Genomic DNA, 26,908 nt, shown 5'->3' with positions numbered 1-26,908 from the left:
ATAAATGTACAATATAGCTCAGTATTTGTATTATTTATTTTATACAGTCTCTTTTGCTCATGTTTATCAAAGGTGACAATAATTTTGGACCTGACTGTACAGTGCCTGTTTGCACTCATTCCCTTCTTGACAGGCAACACTCAATAGATTCATAGATAAATACGCTTTAGGTAAGCTATAGGAAGAAGGATAGTGGTACAGAGTGATATTGTAATACAAATAATAGAATGATTGGACAGAAAAAGAAATGGGACACCAGCAAAAGAATGTACAGCTACATAAGTAGCATGGCTCGGCAGGGGATCAGGGAAGCAGTAACGATGGTTACGATAACATTTTCATTACCTTATTGTACTGTTGAATGCGTCAGAGCAGAATATCTTCCCGTCCTGATTGTGACCCAGAGGATGCATCGGCTCTCCCTCTGAGATGTGTCTTAGTTTATTGTTATTCTAAGCTGGCTTTGAAAATCACCCTTCCAGAACTGGACGGTTGCTTGTGTTATGGAGGTCTGCACACATGCACTCACTCATGCACGCGTGCGCGCACACACACACACACACACACACACACACACACACACACACACACACACACACACACACACACACACACACAGACAGACAGACAGACAGACAGACAGACAGACAGACAGACAGACAGACAGACAGACAGACAGACAGACAGACAGACAGACAGACAGACAGACAGACAGACAGACAGACAGACAGACAGACAGACAGACAGACAGACAGACAGACAGACAGACAGACAGACAGACAGACAGACAGACAGACAGACAGACAGACAGACAGACAGACAGACAGACAGACAGACAGACAGACAGACAGACAGACAGACAGACAGACAGACAGACAGACAGACAGACAGACAGACAGACAGACAGACAGACAGACAGACAGACAGACAGACAGACAGACAGACAGACAGACAGACAGACAGACAGACAGACAGACAGACAGACAGACAGACAGACAGACAGACAGACAGACAGACAGACAGACAGACAGACAGACAGACAGACAGACAGACAGACAGACAGACAGACAGACAGACAGACAGACAGACAGACAGACAGACAGACAGAAAGAAAGAAAGAAAGAAAGAAAGAAAGAACCTGGTGAGGTGCCCTGCATGCATCAGTCCTGTGTGACACTCAGACTCCCTATCCTTTTGTCACCCACAGCTTAATCATCATATCACTGGGAATCTACTCACTTCCTGCTTTTGTCTCACTTCCTGCTTTTGTCCCACCCCCACACTAACAGACACACATTAGGCCTTGTTTCCACGCTCTAAAAAGCTTATATTGTTGTACTAATGGGAGGTGTAGGTGGGATGTGCAAACTGTAATTGTGGGGCTAGCAAGTCACCTGTGTTTTTGGGGCTTGCGATGACTGCACGTGTCATCATAGTTTAGAGTTGATTGCAATAATGCTGCTAATGTTGTAGGGGGATGAGTCACTTTTGTCGCAAGCACAGTGTTATATTCAGTGAGCGATATAAGCTGAGCACACCAGATACCCTGCTGGTCACACCACAACACAACATAACCTGGATACAGCTGTACTACATGTAAGCCAGGTTACCTGTTTAACAGTATGTGACATTGTTGGGTCTTTAGCCCTGAGCATTTTCCATTTTCCTGAGCCATATTACCGCCACACCGGCGGTCATGAGTTATGACCACAGTAAAATTCCACGTGACCTTTGAGTCACGGTAATCTCCTCTTATGCACTCTGGACATGCATTGGTGGTACCCAACTCACTAACGAGCATCAGGTCCTAAAGGCCTGGTACACAGGGCTCTATTGTCCCTCTAACCACTCTGACATCAATGCAAATGCAAATCGGAAATCACATCAAACACTTCTCTTCAAAACAGTGTCATGCTTTTAAAATTCACCTCACTGTGATGATCAATGTGAAGAAAGAAGTTCAACAACAGGTTAAAGCTGAGTTTAAAACATTGTAGTTGTGGATGTTGTTTCAAAGTCTAACACAACGAAATGGACAGCGCTTTCTAAGGGGATGATTCATTCAAAACACACATAAGCATATTAGGTCTTATGCATACACTTGTGCATACAAAACCCCCAGAATTAAAATAATGATTGTGCTATTATACAATACATAACCTACCGCATATAAGGCATGGCAGAAAAACAATAAAAAACGTTTTATTTAAGTCTTTGGTACATAATTGGTCTAGCCTCTACTCCAAAATTAAACTAATTCCAGTAGTAGCTTTTGAGTGTGGCCTGTATTATTCAAGCAGCTCTTAGTCTCACGACAAAATTAGACTTGTTCCAAATATAACATTTGTATGTGTTTAAGGTTACGTTAAGGTTACGCATTAACTCTGAATTTTTAAGGTTAGGCATTACCGCCGAATGGTTAAGGTAAGTGTTATGGTTTGGGATAGACTTAAAATAAATATAACCGAAACAACATTCTATCGCTGGATTTGAACTTGCAACCTTTGGAATCAGAGGCAGATGCTACTTGAAGGCAACAGCGCTCACTGTTGCCCCTAGTGGACATGGATGGATGTCGAAAACTGTCTTGTATCCCGGGTGACCTGGCTGGTATTATTATACATACTGGATGGAATGGTTACCTTTGCTATGCTCCAAACTCCAGAGAAGTGTTCTTATAAGCCCAGCCATTTCTTTAAAAAGAGAAGGAGCTCAGCTGCTACTATATTTATTGCTCAGCTGCTCATATTAATCACATGTTCTGCTATGAAACGGGAGCAGCCTGTCTATGATTGAAAAGTGAACCGGCGGGAAAGCAGCCTCCATTCGCTATTTGAGTGCATACGGATGACATGTATTTTTACCCCTGCCCCTGTTCCTGCCCATTTGATAATGGGCAATTCTAATCTAAACTAATTTTACGTAAGTGAAGACCAGATTAAATTGAGAATAGTCTGACAGATGAAAATATGATCACTTGATGAGAGAACAGCGTGTCCACCCTGAGGCAAGGATTACCGCGCAACATTTTTTTGCGACTTTCTCAAATCGTCAACAGCCCAAGTATGTTTTGATTTCTAAGACATTCTAAGGTGTGTATCATTCACAACCACATTTGACAGAAACCTCTAAATCTAGTGTATAGGACGTGTTTCAAAGGATCACTTTTAAGCTCCACATAGCCATTTCATATGCATATTCGCTCTGGAATGGGAAAAATATCCTTTCTATTTTATTCAGCTAAGTTGAATTACATTATTCTTACTATAAAAGGTAATTGTCCTTCCAAAAGTATTCAGACCCTTTGACTTTTTCCACATTTTGTTATGTTACAGCCTTATTCTAAAATTGCTTAAATTGATTTTTTCCTCATCAATCTACACACAATAGCCCATAATAATAAAGATACAACTTTCTTTTTTTGTCAGCGGCAGGGACTGGGAGACTAGTCAGGATCGAGGGAAAGATGAACAGAGCAATGTACAGAGAGATCATTGATGAAAACCTGCTCTATAGCGCTCAGGACCTCAGACTGGGGCGAAAGTTCACCTTCCAACAGGACAGTGACCCTAAGCCCACAGCCAAGACAACACATGAGTGGCTGCGGGACAAGTCTCTGAATGTCCTTGAGTGGCCCAGCCAGAGCCTGGACTTGATCCCGATCTAACATCTCTGGAGAGACCTGAAAATAGCAGTGCAGCGATGCTCCCCATCCATCCTGACAGAGCTTGAGAAGATCTGCAGAGAAGATTGGGAGAAACTCCCCAAATACAGGTGTGCCAAGCTTGTAGTGTCATACCCAAGAAGACTAGAGGCTGTAATCGATGCCAAAGGTGCTTCAACAAGTACTGAGTAAATGGTCTGAATACTTATGTAAATGTGAAATTAACTTGATTTATTCTTTTGTGAAGCATCACAGCACAGTTGAAAAATATATGGCAAATAAAAATCCGAAATGGATGATGTTGGAAGATAGATGGGAAGGGTTGAGTGGAGCTGAAGGGTGGGACTAATAACAAGATAAACAATGTAGGGCATACAGGATCTGTGAAATGTGTATAGGTGCGGAGCTTTTGTGAAATAGCACAGTTACAAGTGGAAATCAAACTGGATGGACAACAGAAATAGAGGAAGGACTAAGAACAAACAAGAGAGAACTATTATAAAGTAGACTGTGTCTGTAAAATGTGTATAAGATGTATAAATTGAAGGTAAAACCAGAAATGTTTATCAGTTTACTCCAATTGGGGGATTGGTGGTAGAGTTTGCGGGGAATAATAATAAAGGTATACTCTTTAAAAAAAGTATGTGTGTCTATATAGGTGTGTGTATGTATATATGTGTATATGTATGCATACGTTTATGGATATATATATTTACCCCCAAAAATATGGGGGATTGGAAATGATGCAGACAATTACATTGGAAGCAACATTCTTTCCGCAATATTAAGCTTATCCACCCCTAAAAATAAAATAAAAAATAATAATTTTTAATTTTTATTTATTCTTAATAAATATGCAAGTTAAAAAAAACAGTTTTTGCTATGCCATTATGGGGTATTGTGTGTAGATTGATGAGGGAAAAATACAATTTGATCAATTTTAGAATAAGGCTGTAACGTAACAATGTGGAAAAAGTCAAGGGGTCTGAATACTTTACGAATGCACTGTATGTAAATAAGTTATTTCTGTTTTTGATTTTAATTAATTTGCAAAAAATTCTAAAAACCTGTTTTCGCTTTGTCATTATGGGGTATTGTGTGTAGATTTCTGAGTAAATGTTTTTATTTAATCCATTTAAGAATAAGGTTGTTACGTAACAAAATTTCGAAACATCCACTGTAAAATAGTGGCACGGGACTTGTATCTTGTCTGCTAAATGAACAAGCCTACAACCAATGTATGGTGCATAGCCAGATAAGAAACAGTAGGCCAACTCATATTATGAAATACATTTTCTTAATATCATAATGTCTAAAATAAATAAGAGATTTATTGTGATGATATATATTGCATTTATTCATTATACTTTTTTTAATGTAGATGTTCCAACTGCGTACATCAGCGGCCTGTACAATATGTGTGGAGGCCAGGAGATGTTAAACGTGTCTGTTAATTAACAGTCAATTACCGTGAGACCGGCAGTCTTTTGCATGACTATAACCGGTTGACAAAATGTCATGACCACCACAGCCCTGTGTCTGACTCACAATGCCTCTCATATTTGTCTATCCACTCTCTCTCTCTGTACAGCCAGAGCTACCACTTGCAAACCACCCGAGACATGATGCGGCCCCATCCCAGTGTCACCCTGGACCCAGCCACCAACTACCCCCAACACCATATACCCCTCGGCCCTCAGTTCCGATCCCGGAACCAGAGCTACATGCGCGCGGTTAGCACCCTCAGTCAGGCAAGCTGCGTCAGCCAGGTGAGTCCCACACAGGCCCCTCACAGGGGGAACACCAGGAGCCCTGGAGGAGTAGGAGGATTGAGAGATACTGTAGATGCCACCATGTTGGCTGAGTGGGTGGAACCTTCTGTTGTTTGCTAAAGGGGTTGCAAAAATAATATAGTTATTTACAGAAATACATTAGTCACAACCTGCCCCCCCCCCCCCCCCCCACTCCATGAGATGTTTAGCCGTTATTGTCTGCAGGATTAGGTTTTATTGATAGGTTGTGTTGACACTGGTAATGCTTATTTACAACGAATCCTATTTTGACTATGTTCAGTGCACATCTTCAGAACTACGCGTGTGAAGTCCATAGATTTGTTATTGGTGACGTTGCATAAACGAGCAGTACCAGACTGTACATATCTTACATTACAAGTTCAAGTTACCCGTTAAGTAAGTTCATGCACACTACTAGAAGTTGTCTTGAACTGCTCAGTCAGTCTAGACAATTTTTTATGTTTGAACAGCAGGAGTTACAGTATACTATAAAGCGTGCTTTTTATCCGTTGCGGCTGAATATTAGGTACAAGATACAATGATTTAATACATCCTTTGCAGTCATTTTTATTACATAGTAGCAGGCTTTTATGCACTGCATAATATAGACTAGATTGATTTTAATACACGTTTGGCACAATATCTCAACCAACCTTGGTGCTATTCAAAAAAAATCACCTCACACAGATGACGTTAGTATGGCTTCCTGCCTGCCGTTCTATTGGGTGCATTGCGCTGGAAATAGATATATATATATTCACAGCGTTGAAATTCCGTTAACCGCATGTAGTTTGTACTGTGTTGCACCGTAATTTCTGCTTTTGAATAGGTTCTTGAAAGGACACCTGCGTTCCCTTTTGTCACAGTAGTAACGTATGTACGTCTGTGACGATGACCTGCGATGGGGTAGTACATCGTGAAACGGTATACCAGATGATGCATTGTTTTTTGTTGTTTTCATTTGTTTGTTTTATCTGCTTGTTTATTTTTTCCCCCATGCTAACACTCCTTCATATTTACTGTACTAAGGGGAAGAGTCAAAGTGACAAAGAGAAAGGAAGAGGAAAAATTAAGGACTGCTATTCCTGTTTTTGTCTCTCAGGTGAGTGAGACTGAGGTCAATGGCCAGTTTGAGTCAGTTTGCGAGTCCGTTTTTAGCGAAGTAGAATCCCAGGCCGTGGAGGCCTTGGACCTGCCTGGCTCGTTCCGCACTCGAAGCCACAGTTACCTGCGTGCGATTCAGGCTGGGTATTCCCAAGACGACGACTGCTTGCCTTCAATGACATCCTCCACTGTCACTTCAACTCTCAGATCCACAACAGGTAACAGTACGACCTCCCCCCCAAAATGAGAGAAGGCTGAGAAAACATACTCCTCCTACATTCTATAACATGCGTGCATACCTACATATGTACAGTGGGGGTACCCTTGAGCTTTAAGAGATGCTGGGTTGAATGATTCCGGTCATTTCTTTTTGGCTACTGTCACTGTTGTGTGTCTCTTGTTTGTCTTGCCTCTGCATATCCTGAGTGTTCTGAGGGATTTGCTTGCAAGCGTGTTACTTTGCACAGTCCATATACATCATTACCCTTAGCTTTAGCTTTCTGATTCGTCACGTGTGGTGGTGGCAAAGCTGGACCCGGAGTAGAGGATGGGAGGGGACTCGTTCAAACCAGCCCAATGAGAAGTTAAACCCACGACACACTACAGTCACACTCACAGCACTTGGCATGTGTAAGAGAAACAGGCCTTGTCCTGAGCATGATAACCTCATTGATATATGTGTCGTGTGTAGAGCGTGTGAGTCATGTAGGGAAGGGTTAAGTGTGAAACAGAACAGTGGTTGGAGGAGGGCTGTAGACCTCTAGAGAGTGTTAGGAAGGCTCATAGTCTGCTCCAGAGAGGTCTTCAGTTTCCCCCATCCATGCTTTGTTTGACCAGTTCATTACACTAGCGTCTCTAACTGATCTTGGCCTATAAGCCCACAGAACACAAGACAGCAAAAACTTGTTACCGACATACGGTAAGTCAACAAACTCAGATAGGGTACTGGTTGCACAAAGGAACTTACTAGTAAAGTCAATTCAGAGTGCATAAAATATATTGCGTTATTCTATATTGTTGTATTGTGTTGCATAAAACCACATTTGGAGATATGATATAAATGAAGCTTTCATTTGGAATATTAACTGATTTATCACTTTTGATGTAGCCAGATCAGAAGATAATATTAAATGGTCTTTCATCAGGTAGTCTGGCAATCATGTGTTTCAGGGAGATTGATCAGTTGACCTGAACTTTGACAGGGTTCGACAACAGTAGCGCTCTCACAAAAAAATGTCAAAAGCTACTAGTGTAGGGCCAACGTATTAGACACTTTCTCATTGAACTAAATCTCACGTTTAGATGACCTCTTTGGTGAAAACATCTGCCGGTGTGCCGTGGAGCAAGGCACTTAACTTAATTGCTCCTGTAAGTGTGTCTGCTAAATGACAAAAATGTAGAATAATGTAAAAAATCCTCTTAATAATTGTGAGGATACCAAGTCAATTTGTTGCAATAATTGCTGTTTTGATATTAAACATTCGGGAATTTGAAGGTTTTGTGCAACATTTTACACACAATATCATCGTCAAAACATCAACATATCTGGTTCCTTGTGCAAACAGAACCAGCGCTGCCTCTAACCTAATTGATCTAGTGCGTTTGGTGTATGCCTGGAGGAGTAAAGCTATGAACCCTATTGAAATACTATCATTTCATATGACGTTTTTCATTTGACAATATTATGACCGGGATTAACATTTTTCAACACATTTTGTAAAATCAATTGTGTTAGACCTCTGTATTTGTTCGTTTTCTGTTGGTTTACCTGTTTCCTTGTACAATCTGGAGGTTTTTTTTTGTTTATCTTGTCATGCTCAATTGGGTTGCACAGTCAGAATCCCTCAGCCTCCGATGTGACTGAAGTACTGAGGATCAAGGAAGTCCTCCAATCCCACCGTCTTACCTGCTGAACTCTTTTCACCCAATAAGCTCTCTTTTCAAATTGTCTGCTTCACAATTGGCTCACTAAATTGGCTCTCAAGTGGGTGTCGGTTACTCCCAGCATTTTCTGTATATATTTGTATTTTTTAATGAGCAGTTCTCTAGGACTTTTTCCTCTCCAAATACAGTCACATCCGACTGGGCTATGGAACAGGATATGCTAGTGAGCCTCAGGGAAATAATTGGCTGTGACCTGATGCCTCCATCTCAAGCCATATTGCAAATCTTTTTTACATGGTATCAACCATTTGGTGTCATTTTTGAGGGAATAGTGGCCTTGAAATGAAGTGAATGATCCACAGTATTTGACTGGCCATGCCACTGACTAATAAAATTCGGAAATGAGATCTGAATTCTAAATCGCTTACCAACCAAAACGCAAGAATGTCGAGGCTAGCGGGGCCCTTGAGTGGGGAAGGGATCCTATGATGCCCCATTGGGCAGAAGAGCAGCACCCCCTCCCAATCTGACCAGCCATGCATCTCTGGAAGGATAACCAGGGGGACAGAACAGCTGGATGCCTGTCACAGGTATTTTAATGACAACATGCATACATATATCTATATATATATATGTGTGTTTTTTTGCACTGCCTTCTCAGCAATAGATTTAAAAAATTACCACTTTGATATAACAGCAGGATAGACAAATCTGATTTAAACACAATGAGAAACAAACGGGCCCGAACAACTCACAAAACTCAGAGGCCTTGAATTCCTTGTTCGTATGCATTAAGTTCCAGAATTATACTGTATATGTGATGATGGTGCCTCACTGGCTTTTGCGAGTTGTTTGAAGTGTCTCTTTTTTCAAGTGCGCTAAAAGCGACTCATTGGTGGAACTATATGATAAAGCTGTACTTTCTAGTCTAACACATAATGTGTTCGTACCTCCGCCATGAAAAATAGCACTGAATGTTATCACATTGTCACTGTCAACAGTCAAAATGTGAGAGCATTTGTTATAGTAGTTTTGTGTTTTTTTCTCTTCCTATGAAAGTCAACCTCTGTAAAGGCCATATGTGGCTGGGTTGACCCTTGGCGTGGAAGTTATCAGCTGTCTTTGACTGTGGGATTGCAGCCCCTCCCTGGTGCAGCCCTGTAGGGCGGGGGACTTACCCGCCACTGGGAACTCCACATGGTCCAATCAACCTCATGGTGAGGGACCTGATATGTTCAATAGGGTTCATAACTGCTTCCCGGCCCAATGACTTGAGTTGTGATTTTTCATTGCCTTTTCATCTTTTCTGTTGCACAAAAAAAAGGAAAAGGAAACAATCGGAAAGCACTTACGATTTTTGGGGGGAGAACCATGCTTTGATTTAATTCAGAGAATGGTATTTTCATTTGAAACTGATTGGTAATGATGGCTTATGCTAGGAACCAACGGGGTTCCGCTTCCCATGGTGCAGTGCAGTGAAAAGATGGAAAGACTGTGGAGGGTTGATGTTCATTCAGATGAGTGAGAAGGCAGTGTAAAAACACCATGAAAAGCCTGCAGTATGTGAGTCAAAATGCATCGCTCAAGTGGCTCAGTGTACCTGGCTGAATAATTCCTCCGTATTTTAGTACGCCAGATAGAGCTGTGTTACAGAGCGTTCTATTTCTAGAGACCGCTTCAGTGTCTGAAGAGCACCTCTTCATTAAGTTTTACATGGTCTCTTTTTCGAGTTTGAACAATCACAAATGCATCTGATAAAGGGATCACAAATTGCATAATTTGATAAAAGGGTAATCATATTCGCAGGGGATTGACGATCAACAAATCATCTAGCTGTTCACCATTTCTCTATATTCTCAATGCAACCAGTCAAAATCGTTGTTCCATCGATATTTTATTTGATCTGATATATCCATTGGAATGATAGGGTAGTTGTGGTATTTTACTCACATACTGTATTCATATTTTAGGTATATGTATGCCCACTCTAGGTTGGAACATTTGGGCGTTACAGTTACATAACACTCCAGCTGTTCCCTCCCTTTGAATCTCCCTCTATTTGCATATTCAAATTTGTCTTCCAGAGGGATATGATGTGCTGGAAGGCACTTCTTTGCTAAACGAGGACATGATCGAAGACGACGACGGGGCCAGCTCCTCGGCCTATGAGGAGTTGGAACGTCTGGAGAGGGAGAACGCTGTAGCTCGCAGCCAGCACAGCACAAGCTCCACTGTAACCGCCATCTCTGTCCCCCCAACTTCACCGCCTGCCTACCAGATCCCTGCTGCCCCCACCATTGCCGCCCCCGATCCCCCCATACCTCAGGCCATCCAGGCCTTTAAAGAGTCTGCCAACATGGTGGCCGCCTTCAACATGCAGTGGAAAGACGAGATCTCGGCCATGCGCTACGAACTGGCTGAGCTGCGCAGGGACGTGTGCGGCGAGCTCAAGACGTTCAACAGCAACTTCTTCAGTTTCACTCAGTGCTACAACATGTGGACGCTGTGCCGTGAGAGTGCAAGTGACGGCTCAACACAGACCGGGGACCGGGTGTCTGTGGGCATCCAGGCTGGCACCAGCGGGCTCGTCAGGCAGAACACAGAGGATAAGTCTGTCATGTGCCAGCCGGAACCAGCTGCTTTTAGCATCATAGACCTGATGGACCCTCCCCGCATTGAGATAGCTGGGGACTCAACGCCAGAGGAGGAAGCGAGCAGCCCTGCTAGCTCCCAGCCATCGGAACCTTCCGCAACGTGGGACAACAAGATGAAGAAGACCCGCAAGCTCTCTTTGGGCGGTGGCCGCAGGAGTGCCAGTCTGGAACTGTGGAGCAGGAAGTACACCAGTGGGCCCATGTCATACCTGTCAATGTCATTCTAATCATTCCCATACAACCCAGAAGAAACAAAACACAAGTGTTTCCCCTTGATAACAACCCCTAGAGAACCAGAGCAGGAGCCAAGGGGAAAAACCCCATTTACTTATGTAGAGATCTACAGTGCCTTCAAAAAGTATTCATAACCCTTGACTTATTCCACATTTTGTTGTGTTACCGCCTGAATTCAAAATGAATTAAACAGACTTTTAATACAGAAATATCTAATTTACATAAGTAATCAAACCCCTAAGTCAATACTTTGTAGAAGCACCTTTGGCGGCTTCAACTTTTAGTTGAACTTGACTATGTCTGTATCAGCTTTGCTGATTCTTCCTTTCAGATTTTCTCAAGCTCTGTTTTAGTTAGATGGGGAGCAGCGGTGAACAGCAATCTTCAAGAATTTCCACAGATTTTCAATGGGATTCAAGTCTGGGCTTTGGCTGGGCAGCTCACAAACTTTCACATTCTCGTTCTGAAGCCATTCCAGCGTTGCTTTGGCTGCATGCTTGGGGACATTAAGGTCAATTGCACTCTGAAGCAGGTTCTCATCGAGGATTTGCTTGTATTTCACTCCATGAATTGTTCCTTCTATCCTTAGCGGTCTCCCAGTCCCTGCCTCTGAAAAGCATCCCCATAGTGCTTTGCATTCAGGCCAAAAAGTTCCATCTTTGTCTCATCAGACCACAGAATCGTTTGCCTTATGATCTCAGAGTCTTTCACGTGCCTTTTTGCAAACTTCAGCCGTGCTGTCATGTGCCTTTTTCTCAGGAGTGGCTTCCGTCTGGCCACTCCCATAAAGCCCAGATTGGTGAAGTACTGTAGAGACTGTTATCCTTCTGGCAGGTTCTCCCATCTCAGCCAAGGAACTCTGTAGTTATGTCAGAGTGGTCATTGGGTTCTTGGTCGCCTCTCTGATCAAGGTCCTTCTTGCCCGGTTGCTCAGTTTGGTCGGACGGGCAGCTCTAGGCAGAGTTTGACTAGTTCCATATTTTTTCAGTTTCCCAATGATGGAGACCACTGTGCTCTTGAAAACTTTCAACAAATTGTTTTAAACCCTTCCCCAGATATATGCCTCGTCACAAATCTCGGAGATCTACGGTCAGTTCCTTGGACTTCATGGTATAGTTTCTGCTCTGACATGTCAACTGTGGGACCTTAAATAGATAGGTGTGTTTCTTTCTAAATATGTCCAAATGATTTCATTGGCCACAGGTGGACTCCAATCAAGTTGTAGTGACATCTCAAGGATGATCAAAGGAAATTGGATGCACCTGAGCTCAATTTAGTGTTATATATCATTTTCAATACATTTGCAAAAATGTCTAAAAACATGTGTTCACTTTGTAATTATGGGGTATTGTGTGTAGATGGGTGAGAACAACTATCTATTTGATCCATTTTGAATTCAGTCTGTAACACAACAAAATGTGGAATGTCAAGGGGTATGAATACTTTCTGAAGACACTGTAGATTTTGACCTATTGAACATTAAACTAATCAATAATAAGGGACCAGTACAGCAATTATAAAGGGATGTGTTGAATACTTTGGAATGTCTTGTTCCCTAAGCACCACAGGGTGACTTTCAGCACCCCCCCCCCCCCCTTCCATCCCTAACTAGGCTACTGTGTATCAAATATAAAAAAGTATCTTACTGTATGTAATCTCTGGTGGACAGACTACGTAAACTTAAATGGTACCGTAGATATGTCATGATACAATGTGATGCATGACGAGCCGCATTAGTTCTGGTGCTTTGGACAAATCACAATTTTGCAGGTGTTAGCATCTTTGGAATTTCGGGAAAGGGGAGGGGACATTTGTCCCATAGACTTGCCCATAACTTGCAAAGACAGAGGGTTGAGCTCTTTGTTCTGGTTCCAATCTCTTCTCTTCACACTATAGAACCAGAACTTAATTGAGAATCTGACCAATCAAGCAAGACTTTAGTTCTGTGTTAACTGAGTTTATACTTTTTGTAACACTTAGTCACCAATTTGACTGTTTGCGATCAATAGGTGAGGAAGATGTTGCTCAAGCCACCTTAAATAGTGTTGACAGTGAATGTGCGCTCTCAACTGTCTTATCTTGTAGGTAAGGGAGCCTATAGAATGTTCCCACTCCATGAGGTGTGGTATAAAATCATTGATACCATTAAGACTAATTGAATGCACAAAATGACCATTTTGGGGGGAAATGTAATATATGAATTGAATATAACGGCCCTGTTTCTTTCCAGTCTCCAGCCTCTAATCCTAGGTCCTATCCCATCCCTTTGCTTAGACCAATCATATCCTTTCAGATCTGAGAAAAACTAAGAAATAGGAGCTGGGTAAAGGGTCTAGGAACCTTTATGAAACCGGGCAACAGATTACAGAGATAAAAGATACTGCAAATGTGCATACATCTAAATTTGTGAAAGAAAACTGTCATGAAACTTAAATCCTAGAATTGTTTGCATTAATTGTTTGCAGTGATTTAGTGGCTTGTTTCCCAACCTTATTCATTCCAGTTTCTTCTCATGTAGAAACCTAAAACACCATTTTATATTGAAATTATACTGTGAACAACTTTTTAAATCCCAATTTTTTGTATGATTAAATCAAAAAGAAAAATATAATATTTATGAATAGGTAGATTAAATGTAAAGTAAATTGAATCAATAACCATTCCCTAATCATTCCCTGTGTCATCGTACAAATGCATATTTTTCTGTTCATATTTGGGTAGTTAATGAAAATGAAAGCCGTAAATCGGATTGTGTTTGGAATTAAATGGAACAATAGAACATGCCAAAGCTGTATACAACTTTAGTTTTAGTGGAGAATAATATAAATAATCATATTTAAATGATTCTCAGACTTTGCAACAAAATAAGAGATTTAAGTCAGTTATATTACTGTATAATATCTAACATAGATTAAACAATTACACTTAAAAAGTGTCGTTTTCATAAAAAAATATTTCCTGATTTGACTTAACTTAACATTTTAAGATGCTAGGTAACTCCTAAATTGTAGTTACCCAGCTGCCTTAAAATGCTTTAAAGTTATGTTAACTCAATATTAGTTGGATTGTAATATACATAAGTCATACATCTAATAATTTAAAGTTAGAGGGGAAACTAATATTTTTAAGTTGAATAAGCTAATATTTTTAAGTGTGGTTTACCCCATATTTATCTAAAATTAACTATCAAAATGAATGAACATAAATCTTACAATTGAATTCCAGTGTCCAACAAAGAGAAACTATAAATAGTCAGGGTTTGGCATTATCTGAGTGCCAAAGTATAAACTTAAGTTCATTCAAGCACAATCTGTTACATGTTTCAACTCTATATGTTTTTAGAAATGTAATATTTTTGTATAGACTCAAAATGATGGCAAATATTCCAAGTTGATCTAATTCATTGTGACCATTCTGTTTTCTTACATTATCCCTATATGAGGGGTTAACACAAGCTAACACATAAGCTCGAAACTCTCCTATGTGGTTCTAAATCAAACCAATTACCCTCATGTTGTTTCATTCATTACTCAAATGCAATCACTGTCCTGTGTGTTATATGTCACAAACATCTCATAGATAGTTCTCGTCTATAAGACAATCAGAGGGCATAGTTCCTTACCGCTGCCTCAATGTTTCCAGAGCTACATGGTAGTATTGTACCCCTGAATGTACTAACATTGCCTTTACTAGCTCTATGGAAACCTTTAAAGGTTGAGTCCTCAATTGTCTTCGTTTGAGTGTTCCTAAAAAGAAGCATTTGAACAAGTCAAATGGTACCCCTAACTGCTCATCTCCTTCATCGTCACATCACACCAACATGGCATACCAAAGTCACGGCTGGGACCCATGGAAATGGGGCCCACCTGAAACAGCTCCAAGTTCCACAGCGCACCTGTGTGTGGGCGTACCCTCCAGAACAGGATGTTAGACCATAATGTTACAGAGGCATGTACGAATCACAACTCTAACTTAAATCCCTCAAATACTTTCTACGGATGAGATGGTTCAACATAAAGACCTCTTATTTATTTTTTTGTGTGGGGTGGGGGGGGGGGGGGGCAGGAACAAAATACATTACTTGAGAAACAAGTGACACTTTGGAAAGATGACATTGACACGAAGTGTACCAAAAAAAAAGAAAGATGAAAAGAAAACAGACACAAAAATTTGGACCTGGCAGTTCAATTATTTCACCACCTAGTTACTGTAACTCAATGGGCCCAAGTTCTTTCGCCTTGCAGTGGATTGGTTTTTGCTCTTGACGTGTTACAGTACAACATTACCAAAAGGACATATATAGGACAGTTTGGCTGAAGGAGTTCTACTGTAACTATAAAAAGAAAACATTTGCAATACAGGAATACCACTTTTGTTGTTATAGATCCAGATTTCCAAAACAAAAAGGATATTGAATGTTCCCTGAATGGGTCGCCCATACTTAAACAGCTACTGTACCAATTGGCTGACATTTCCAGTCGTTTCAGAGAGAAAAAATAAGAATGTGAGAGCATCACACAAATCAACCGTTTGAATTTAAATATATGAATTTATTTCAACAACAAAAATATATAATAGAATGGTCTAAGAAACCCTAACATTCACATGTTCCTCTTTTCACTTGGAATGACAAAGAGGAGAGAATGCATCCTTCCGAGCCTGGGGAGAATGAACTCATATAAAGGTGCTTAGTCTATGATGGGGCAGGTGAATTATTGATGTCTCAGAACTACATTCATTCATTCTATGCAAGTCCTTTGTCCTTTTCCGTTGTATTGTTTCAGGTTATGTTCCGTTTTTGTCGTTGTTATTAGGTCTTTAGGTTTGTTCCTCTCATACAAGTCTTTTAACACTGGACAGTATGTATCGTGAACAAATGGATTGTGCAGAGACATTAGTAGTAGAGAATATGTTGCATGAAACTCAGGCAATGCTATTTATTTTGGTGCTTTTTTAAGATCTTGTCACACAAATGGTTTTTTATTATTATTGTCAACTATTGATATAGAGTCATATCAGTTAGCTAGAAAGATGTGAAACATGTTTCCCAATTATTGCATTATGTAGTCAGAAATTACAACATTACCCCCAGAACAACTTGAAATGTAGCAATGTGCTGAGAATAATAATTATATTTGGTCAGAAGAACATTGGGAAAAGAAAATGTACGTCGATTACAAAAAAGAAAAGTAAAAATACGTGGGTAGAAGCAAGGCTTACAAATGCTGTTTGTATCATGAAATCTTCCCGTTAACTCTTTTGAGTAATGGGACCATATTAATTATACTGTATGTCAAATCTGGTCTATGTATTTCCCGTTTCATGTTGATAATTATTTCATGGACCCCTGAGATATTTCAATTTTATTTTGACGTCTTATTGCTATACGGAGATCTGACACAAATACTGTGCTGCCCTTCTGATGTACAGTCCTTGAGTCCACGGGTTTGGATTGGAATCTGATCGTAGTTCAATTTAAAAAAGATCAAATAGACTGTAACATTGCTTGAATACAAATTCATGTTCTACCCATCAAGAGATTTCCTCTCCTATATTTAGGATTTTTTAAAGAAAACAAACACATTGCTTTAAGTATAATATAACGAGCAAAAGTTTTAATGGCACTTTCAAAGGTCCTCTTTGTGTTTTATTCTTTATTACAGTCTAGTACATTTGGCAGGCAACCAACCTGGTCAGAGCATTTCTTATTATTCTGTGCGTAAATCCGAGACAGTCCTTTTCGTACGACATGTTACATTTCGTATGGTATGTATTAATTACAATTCATATTATATGTTACAAATTCTAGTTAGGTGGTTAACGCTAGCTAGCTGGCTAACAGTAGCTAGGCTAGGGGTTAGGGGTTAGGAGTTAGATTTAATGTTAGGTTTACGTTAAGGTTAGAGTTAGGGGAAGGTTTAGCTAACATGCTAAGTAGTTGAAAAGTAGATTTAAAAAAGTAGTAACTAGTTGAAAAGTTGCTAAAGTTGTCCATGATGAGATTCGAACTCGTAACGTTTGGGTTGCTAGACGTTCGCCTTATACGCCCGACACAACCACCATACTTTCATTTTTGCCTTAAGTAACAATCTATCTCATGTAACCATACCAAACGTAACATATCATACTAATTTAAGTGTCCCAGATTTATGTTTTCTATGAGACCAGGCTGAGTCAACAGGTTCATTATGTTTTCTTTAAATGTTTAAAGGGTTTGAGGTATCATAAATATACTAGTCCAAGTTTCATTCCTATTTGCTTTGGGTTGACCACTGCTAATTAAAGATATTGCTTTTTATAATTATATATCATTGGTTGTATTTAATTTGAGATAATACTTACAGTATACAGTGCATTCAGAAAGTATTCAGACCACTTCCCTTTTTCCAGATTTTTGAACGTTACAGACTTATTCTAAAATGGATGAAATACTTTTTTTCTCTCTTCAATCTACACACAATACCCCATAATGACAAAGTGAAAACAGGTTTTTAGAAAATTTTGCAAATGTATTAAAAGTAAAAAACAGAAATACCTTATTTACTTATCTATTCAGATCCTTTGCTATGAGACTTGAAATTGAGCTCAGGTGCATTCTGTTTCCGTTGATCATCCTTGAGATGTTTCTACGACTTGATTTGAGTCCACCTGTGGTAAATTCAATTGATTGGACATGATTTGGAAAGGCACACACCTGTATAAATAAGGTCACACAGTTGACAGTTCTTGTCAGATCAAAAACTAAGCCATGAGGTCGAAATAATTGTCTGTAGAGCTCCAAGACAGAATTGTTTCGAGGCACAGATCTGGGGAAGGGTACCAAAAATGTCTGCAGCATTGAAGGTCCCCAATACAACAGTGGCCTCCATCATTTTAAAATGGAAGAGGTTTGGAACCACCAAGACTCTTCCTAGAGCTGGCCGCCCGGCCAAACTGAGCAATCGGGGGAGAAGGGCCTTGGTCAGGGAGGTAAACCAGAACCCAATGGTCACTCTGACAGAGCTCAAGAGTTCTTCTGTGGAGATGGGAGAAACTTCCAGAATGACAACCATCTCTGCAGCACTCCACAAATCAGGCCTTTATGGGAGGGTGACCAGACGGAAGCCTCTCCGCAGTGAAAGGCACATGACAGCCCACTTGGAGTTTGCCAAAAGGCACCGAAAAGACTCGCCAACCATGATAAACAAGATTCTCTGGTTTGGTGAAACTAAGATTGAACTCTTTGGCCTGAATGCAAAGTGTCACGTCTGGAGGAAACCTGGCACCATACCTACGGTGAAGCATGGTGGTGGCAGCATCATGCAGTGGGGATGTTTTTCAGCAGCAGGGACTGTGAGAGTTCAAGGGAAAGGGAACGATAAAACGGATCAAAGTACAGAGAGATCCTTGATCTGCTCCAGAGCGCTCAGGACCTCAGACTTAGGCGAAGGTTCACCTTCCAACAGGACAACGGCCCTAAGCACACAGCCAATACAATGCTGAAGTGGCTTCAGGAATATCCTTGAGTGGCCCAGCCAGAGCCTGGACTTGAATCCGATCTAACTTCTCTGGAGAGACCTGAAAATAGCTGTCATGCGACACTCCCCATCCAACCTGACAGAGCTTGAGAGGATCTGCAGAAAAGAATGGGAGAAATTCCCCAAATACAGGTGTGCCAAGCTTGTAGCGTCATCCCCAAGAAGACTCGGGGCTGTAATCCATGCCAAAGGTGCTTCAACAAAGTACTGACTAAAGGGTCTGAATACTTATGTAAATGTGATATTTCATTAAAAAATGTTTTATACTTTTGCAAAAATAGAAAATATATATTTTTTGCTTTCTCATTATGGGGTTGATGAGGGGTAAAAACTATGTAATACATTTTTGAATAAGGCTGTAATGTAACTAAATGTGGAGGGGTCTGAATACTTTCCGAATGCACTGTATATTATTTATTTTTTCATTTTTTTCTAATTCTGATGTTTAATTGTGAATTTTCTGTTATATTTGCCTTAAGTATTTTTTTCAGAAATCAATATAAAAAATTATGAAACAAGATTTTTGATGATCTTGAAGATGCTTTACATGGTTGTGTAGTATATTCACAATTTCTATGGGGATCATAGCTTTACAATGGCAATCAAAAAATCGAATTTGTTTTTACTGAAGAGTCAAAAGTCATTGCAAATGTTAAGTTCATTTCTTTGTGTATAGGTCCAACTAGGTATGAGATGAATTCATAAAGCACATCTCATAAAATGTCAATGATCCAGGAAACAGCACACAACAGTTACCATAATCCACACACAGCATGGGCGAGGCAAAGTATCTATTTCTTTGATCCTCTCAATATGTTTAATTTTTGTACTAAGCTATCACCTTTTTTTTTATTATAGGAACCCGTAGCTTAGCTGGGGGGCGTAGAGCGTACGGTAGGTCTGGTAGGGCACCATTTTCTTATACTTTTATTCTATGTTAATATATTCATTTACACCATGTTTGTCCCACCTTTTAATGTAAAAAGCATTACTCTCCAGCTCTGTCAGTAATGTCATCATATTGCTTTTCACAAATTTGATTACATTTCAATAAAAAAATAAACAATATTTTTCTGCTTTTCCAAAGTTACAAATTGATTTACCAATGTCACTACTAATCAAATCAAGTCAAATTGTATTTGTCACATGCGCCGAATACAACAGGTGTAGAACTTACCGTGAAATGCTTACTTACAAGCCATTAACCAACAATGCAGTTCCAGAAATAGAGTTAAGAAAATATTTACTAAATATTTATAAACTACAGTAAAATATAAAATTAAAAAGTTACACAATAAAATAACAATAACGACGATATATACAGGGGGTACCGGTACCGAGTCAATGTGCGAGGGTACAGGTTAGTCGAGGTCATTTGTACATGTAGGTAGGGGTAAAGTGACTATGCATAGATAATAAACAGTGAGTAGCTGAGGGGGGGTGTCAATGTAAATAGTCCAGGTGGCCATTTGATTAATTGTTCAGCAGTGTTATGGCTTGGGGGTAGAAGCTGTTAAGCAGCCTTTTGGACCAAGACTTGGCGCTCCGGTACCGCTTGCCGTGCAATAGCAGGGAGAACAGTCTATGACTTAGGTGACTGAAGTCTTTGACAATTTTTGGGGGTCTTCCTATTAAACCGCCTAGTATATGGGTCATGGATGGCAGGAAGCTTGGCCTCAGTGATGTACTGGGCTGTACTCACTACCCTCTGTAGTGCCTTACGGTCAGATGTTGAGTAGTTGCATACCAGGTGGTGATGCAACCGGTCAAGACGGTGGTGCAGCTGTAGAACTTTTTTGACGATCTGCGGACCCATGCCAAATCTTTTTAGTCTCCTGAGGGGGAAAAGGCATTGTCGTGCCCTCTTCACAACTTTCTTGGTGTGTTTGGACCATGATAGTTTGTTGGTGATGTGGATACCAAGGAACTTAACTCTCGACCCGCTCCACTACAGCCCCTTAGATGTGAATGGGGGCGTGTTCGGCCCTCCTTTTCCTGTAGTCCATGATCATATCCTTTGTCTTGCTCACATTGAGCTGTAGTCAATAAACAGCAGATTCACGTAGGTGTTCCTTTTATCCAGGTGCGAAAAGGCAGTGTGGAGTGCGATTGAGATTGTGTCTTCTTTGGATCTGTTGTGGAGGTATGCGAATTGGAGTGGGTCTAGGTTTTCCGGGATGATGGTGTTGATGTGAGCCATGATCAGCCTTTCAAAGCACTTCATGGCTACCGACGTGAGTGCTACGGGGCGGTAGTTATTTAGGCAGGTTATCTTCGCTTTCATCGGCACAGGGACGATGGTGATCTGCTTGAAACATGTATGTTTTACAGACTCGGTCAGGGAGAGGTTTAAGATGTCAGTGAAGACACTTGCTAGTTGGTCCGCGCATGCTCAGTACACGTCCTGGTAATCTGTCTGGCCACCGGCCTTGTGAATGTTGACCTGTTTAAAGGTCTTGCTCACATCAGCTCCGGAGAGAGTGATCCCACAGTCGTCCCGAACAACTGGTGCTCTCATGCATGCTTCTGTGTTGCTTGCCTCGAAGCGAGCATTAAAGGCATTTAGCCCGTCTGTTAGGCTCGCGTCACCGGGCATTTCACGGCTGGGTTTCCCTTTGTAGTTCGTAATCGTTTTCAAGCCCTGACACATCCGACGAGCTTCAGAGCCGGTATAGTAGGATTCAATCTTAGTCCTGTATTGACGCTTTGTCTGTTTGATGGTTCGTCTTAAGGCATAGCAGGATTTCTAATAAGCATACAGATTTGTGTCCCGATTCCTGGAAGCGGCAGCTCTAGCCTTTAGCTCGGTGCAGATGTTGCCTGTAATCCATGGCTTCTGGTTGGGATATGCACGTACGGTCACTGTGGGGACGACATTGTTGATGCATTTATTGATGAAGCCGGTGACTGAGGTGGTATACTCCCCAATGCCATTGGATGAATCCCAGGAACATATTCCAGTCTGTGCTAGCAAAACAGTCCTGTAGTGTATAATCCACGTCATCTGACCACTTCCCTATTGAGCGAGTCACTGGTACTTCCTGCTTTAGTTTTTGCTTGTAAGCAGGAATCAGGAGGATAGAATTATCACCATTAGCGTGAAGATAGAATTATGAATTATTTGCCAAATGGAGGGCGAGGGAGAGCTTTGTATGCGTCTCTGTGTGGGGAGTAAAGGTGGTCTAGAGTTGTTTACCTCTGGTTGCACATGTGACATGCTGGTAGAAATGAGGTCAAATCAGATTTAAGTTTGCCTGCATTAAAGTCCCCGGCCACTAGGAGCCCCGCTTCTGGATGAGAATTGTCTTGTTTGCTTATGGCCTTATACAGCTCGTTGATTGAGGTCATGGTGCCAGCATCGGTTTGTGGTGGTAAATAGACGACTTCGAAAAATATTGATAACTTTATTGGTAGATAGTGTGGTCAACAGCTTATCATGAGGTACCTCAGGAGAGCAATACCTCAAGACTTTGTTAATATTAGACATCGCGCACCAGCTGTTATTGAAAAATGGACACACATCACCACCCCTCGTCTTACCGGACATAGCAGTTCTGTCCTGCTGATGCACGGGAAACCCAGCCAACTGTATATTATCTGTGTTGTCGTTCAGCCACGACTCGGTGAAACAAAGTTTTGATAGTCTCGAACGGAGCTTATCTATTTTATTCTCCAGTTATTGAACATTGGCCAATGTAACAGATTGTAGAGGCGGGTTACCCACTGCCGACGAATTCTCACAAGGCTCCCCGATCTCCGCCCCCTGTACCTCCGTCTTTTCTTCAAGCGAATGATGGGGATTTGGGCCTGGTCTCGGAGAAACAGTATATCCTTCGTGTCGAACTCATTAAAGAAAAAATCTTCGTTCAGTTCGAGGTAGGTAATCGCTTTTCTGATATCCAGAAGCTTTTTTCGGTCACAAGAGACGGAAGCAGCAACATTATGTACAAAATAAGTTCCAAAATGCGGAAAAACACACAAAATAGCACAGTTGGTTAGTGTTGACACAAATACTATTTTCTTTTACTTAAATATGTGTTATATTACATGGTGCCTGCATGGTACCTTTTATAAGATACAAACATAAATTATCATTCCATTTGAGATGTCTTACACACATTTTTTCACATTCAAAACATACTTGATATGTGCATGTAACCCAGAAAAAGTCCCTACATTTTTTATTATAGTTTTCATACAATAGCCATACATTTTGCTTTCATTTGTTTGTTATTTAAGCATGTCCTTAACTGTTTATTGTACCTTTTAACAGTATTATTATTATTACTGCTACTACTACCACTATTAGTACCATTTAAGTTTGACTTTGCATTAGAATTAACATTAGCATTGTTAGCATTCTTATTAACGTTATAGTATTGGCATTTGTGTTTTACCTGAATCTCTTCTTGATTCAATCAAAATTTATTTCAGTTTGCATAAATGTTTTTATTTTATTGAATGAAAAGTGTCTTTGTAAGTAAGTAGCCTTGAGAGCCGGAACGACTCGTAGGCGCAAGAGCCTATATCCTGTTTCTTTAGCATGAGGCAGCTTATGTACAAGTACACTCCCTGGACAGGGCGCTAGTCTATCGCAAGGCCATTTTATGAAAAGCAAGTAATCAAATCCTCGTGAGATGCTGATCCGCAGCAAGGCAAACAAGTGACAAATCTTTGTTGCCATCAGATAGGATTAAATCCAGTACTACATATCCCTTACAAGTATGCCTACACCCTTCCTGGTCTTTTGTAGGTGTACACCAAGGCCATTATAGTCATCTAAAACTGAAACTAAAACTAAAAAGAATCATAATAAATAAATAAATAAGAAACCCGTTTGAAAAATGAAAACTATAATGAAACTATTATCTTTGTTTCAAAAACTAAATAAAATTAAGACCATCATAAATTATGTTCAGTTTGACTTTTTTCAAAAGTAGTTTGAAAAAGCAGTTTTGAAGCTTCTTTCAAAAGTATTTTCAAGCTGCCAGGAGATTGTGATGTTTCAAATAGGCCTAGCTTGTGCATCACTGTCACTAGCTACAGTATCTAGTCTCTAGTCTAGACAGACGGGTTGCCTCACACAATGTAACAATCTTCCAGCCAATGAGATATGTGTGTGTATATGTATGTGTATATATATATATATATATCGTTTTTTTAACCTTTATTTAACTAGGCAATAGAGACTGCAACATTGTATCTGTCCCAGTATGGCGTCTATAACCTTGTCGCCATACTCAAATTGCTGGCGCATAGAGCCTGTTAACAGTGTGGGACTGTTAGGGACTAGGGCTGTTATGGTGACCGTATCACCGCCACACCGGCGGTCACGAGTCATGAAAGCAGTCAAATTCCAAGTGCATAGATAAGATGTATTTTTTCCCCCTGCCCTTGTTTTGAGACAGGTGCGTGATAATGGTCCATAATAAATCAAAACTAATTTCACACATATATTACTTAGTATATGTAAAGACAAGATGAAATCAAGAACAGTCTGATGGGTGACAATATTCTCCTATCACTTGTGAATGTTATATTATTATTATTATTTTTTATTTTTTTGTCATTTAGCAGACGCTCTTATCCAGAGCGACTTACAGTAGAGTGCATACATTTTATTACATACATACTGAGACAAGGATATCCCTACCGGCCAAACCCTCCCTAACCCGGACGACGCTATGCCAATTGTGCGTCGCCCCACGGACCTCCCAGTTGCGGCCGGCTGCGACAGAGACTGGACGCGAACCCAGCCCAGCCTGGGCACGAACCCAGAGACTCTGGTGGCGCAGCTAGCACTGCGATGCAGTGCCCTAGACCACTGCCCCACCCGGGAGGTCCACCCGGGAGGTTCATTCATTATCCCTTGTGAATGATGCACAGCTTTTTCAAATCATAGTCACACACCTCATGTAGCCTAGCCCATAGGCCTATATGTTTGTATAAGGTTTGTATCACAACTAAAGTGGCCAAATAACTTCTTAAAATGAATCACATGAATCTGCTTTACAATGGGTGTAGAGCCTAACTGGCAAACAGTGCAATCGGAAAGTTTTCAGACCCCTTCTAAAACGAATGAAATAAATGTTTTTCCTCATCATTTTACACACATTACCTCATAATGAAAAAGCAAAAACAGATTTCTATATAAGGTCCCACAGTTGACAGTGCATGTCAGAGCAAAAAACAAACCATAAGATCGAAAGGAATTGTCCGTAGAGCTCCGAGACAGGATTGTGTCGAGGTGCAGATCTTGGGAAGGGTACCAAAAAATGTCTGCAGTATTGAAGGTCCCCAAGAACACAGTGGCATCCATCATTCTTAAATGGAAGCCACTAAGACTCTTCCTAGAGCTGGCTGCCCGGCCAAACTGGGCAATCAGGGGAGAAGGGCCTTGGGTAGGGAGGTGACCAAGAACCCGATGGTCACTCTGACAGAGCTCCAGAGTTCCTCTGTGGAGATGGGAGAACCTTCCAGAAGGATAACCATCTCTGCAGCACTCCACCAATCAGGCATTTATGGTAGAGTGGCCAGATGGAAACCACTCGTCAGTAAAAGGCACATGACAGCCTGCTTGGAGTTTGCCAAAAGGCACGTAAAGGACTCTCAGACCATGAGAAACAAGATTCTCTGGTCTGATGAAACCAAGATTGAACCTTTTGGCCTGAATGCAAAAGCGTCACGCCTGGAGGAAACCTGGCACCATCCCTACAGTGAAGCATGGAGGTGGCATAATCATGCTGTGTGGATGTTTTTCAGCGGCAGGGACTGGGAGACTAGTCAGGATCGAGGGAAATATGAATGTAGCAAAGTACAGAGAGATCCTTGATGATAACCTTCTCATAGGACCTCACGCTGGATGTCCTTGAGTGGCCCAGCCAGAGCCTAGACTTGAACCCGATCGAACATCTCTGGAGAGACCTGAAAATAGCTGTGCAGCGACGCTCCGCACCCAACTTGACAGAGCTTCAGAGGATCTGCAGAGAAGAATGGAAGAAACTACCCAAATACAGGGGTGCCAAGCTTGTAGCATCATACCCAAGAAGACTCAAGGCTGTAATCTCTGCCAAAGGTGCTTCAACAAAGTACTGATTAAAGGGTCTGAATACTTATGTAAATGTGATATTTCAGTTTTTATATTTAATACATGTGCAAACATTAAAAAAAACAGTTTTTGCTTTGTCATTATGGGGAATTGTGTGTAAATGTATTAACATTTTATTTATTTATTATTATTTTAGAATAAGGCTGTAATGTTACAAAATGTGGAAAAAGTCCATCCAGTGGTCTGAATACTTTCCCGAATCCACTATACACATCGTTATTGAACACCTTATCCGGTGACGTCACAACCTTTTATGCTTGTTGCCCTAACGTCAACATCCCAGCCGGAAAACAAAAAAGTAGCTAGCTAGTGAGATGGAGAACACAGAGGTTATTTTTAATAAGTACATTTTGCAAGTGGCTAGTTCTATCTATCTTCACTAAAAGCACTGCAAAGGTTTTGCTTGTAAACTTTGGTTTCAAATCGTAAGGTTCTGAGAAAGAGTTTGATATTTCAGGATTGGCCCGCATACCGAAACTCGTGATGTGTTGGGAGAGTTGCCTGTCTGAATTTTCCAAAATGTCCAAGAGAATCCAACATCCTCCCCAGAACTATTGCTCTTGCTCTACTGTAGGTCTGGAATTTCCAAGACTACTAGCTATCACTAGCTAACGGGAAAAATAGAATCTACAACACATACATGGCTACTAGCCTCCCATGCATAAGCTACTTTCTCGTCCTAACACTAAAACTGAAACTAAATAATATATATCAAACTAAAACCGAATAAAAACAAATAAATCAAGTTGGAAAACTAACTAAAACTTAACTGAATAAAAAATAATAGAAATAAAAACTAATATAGAAACAAAACTATAATAACCTTGGTGTACATTCATTACAGATTGGAAAATGTGTTTTCATTTCAACACGTTATTACGTCTGCAAAGCGAACTAGCTACTGTGTGAACATTGTTGTAAACCTCAAGCTTTGTTGGTGATGCAAAGCA

At 40.7% G+C, this 26,908-nt stretch overlaps 1 protein-coding gene across 5 annotated transcripts in view; it reads left to right on the top strand.

Moving 5' to 3' along the window:
• Nucleotides 1–26,908, top strand: part of LOC129817263 (disks large-associated protein 2-like) — a 183,975-nt gene that overhangs the window by 135,756 nt on the left and 21,311 nt on the right. For 2 of the 5 annotated variants that reach the window (XM_055872327.1, XM_055872328.1), the window contains exons 4-6: nucleotides 5,256–5,433; nucleotides 6,560–6,779; nucleotides 19,709–19,753. In XM_055872327.1, coding sequence (XP_055728302.1) covers nucleotides 5,256–5,433; nucleotides 6,560–6,779; nucleotides 19,709–19,753 — 443 coding nt within the window. Of the gene's footprint in view, nucleotides 1–5,255; nucleotides 5,434–6,486; nucleotides 6,780–19,708; nucleotides 19,754–26,908 lie in introns of all 5 variants that reach the window. The other 3 variants (XM_055872332.1, XM_055872329.1, XM_055872330.1) reach the window with 2 other exon arrangements.

This window comes from Salvelinus fontinalis, chromosome 20 (genome assembly GCF_029448725.1).
Source record: "Salvelinus fontinalis isolate EN_2023a chromosome 20, ASM2944872v1, whole genome shotgun sequence".
Lineage (NCBI taxonomy): Eukaryota > Metazoa > Chordata > Actinopteri > Salmoniformes > Salmonidae > Salvelinus > Salvelinus fontinalis.
This window is presented reverse-complemented; position numbering and strand designations above follow the sequence as displayed.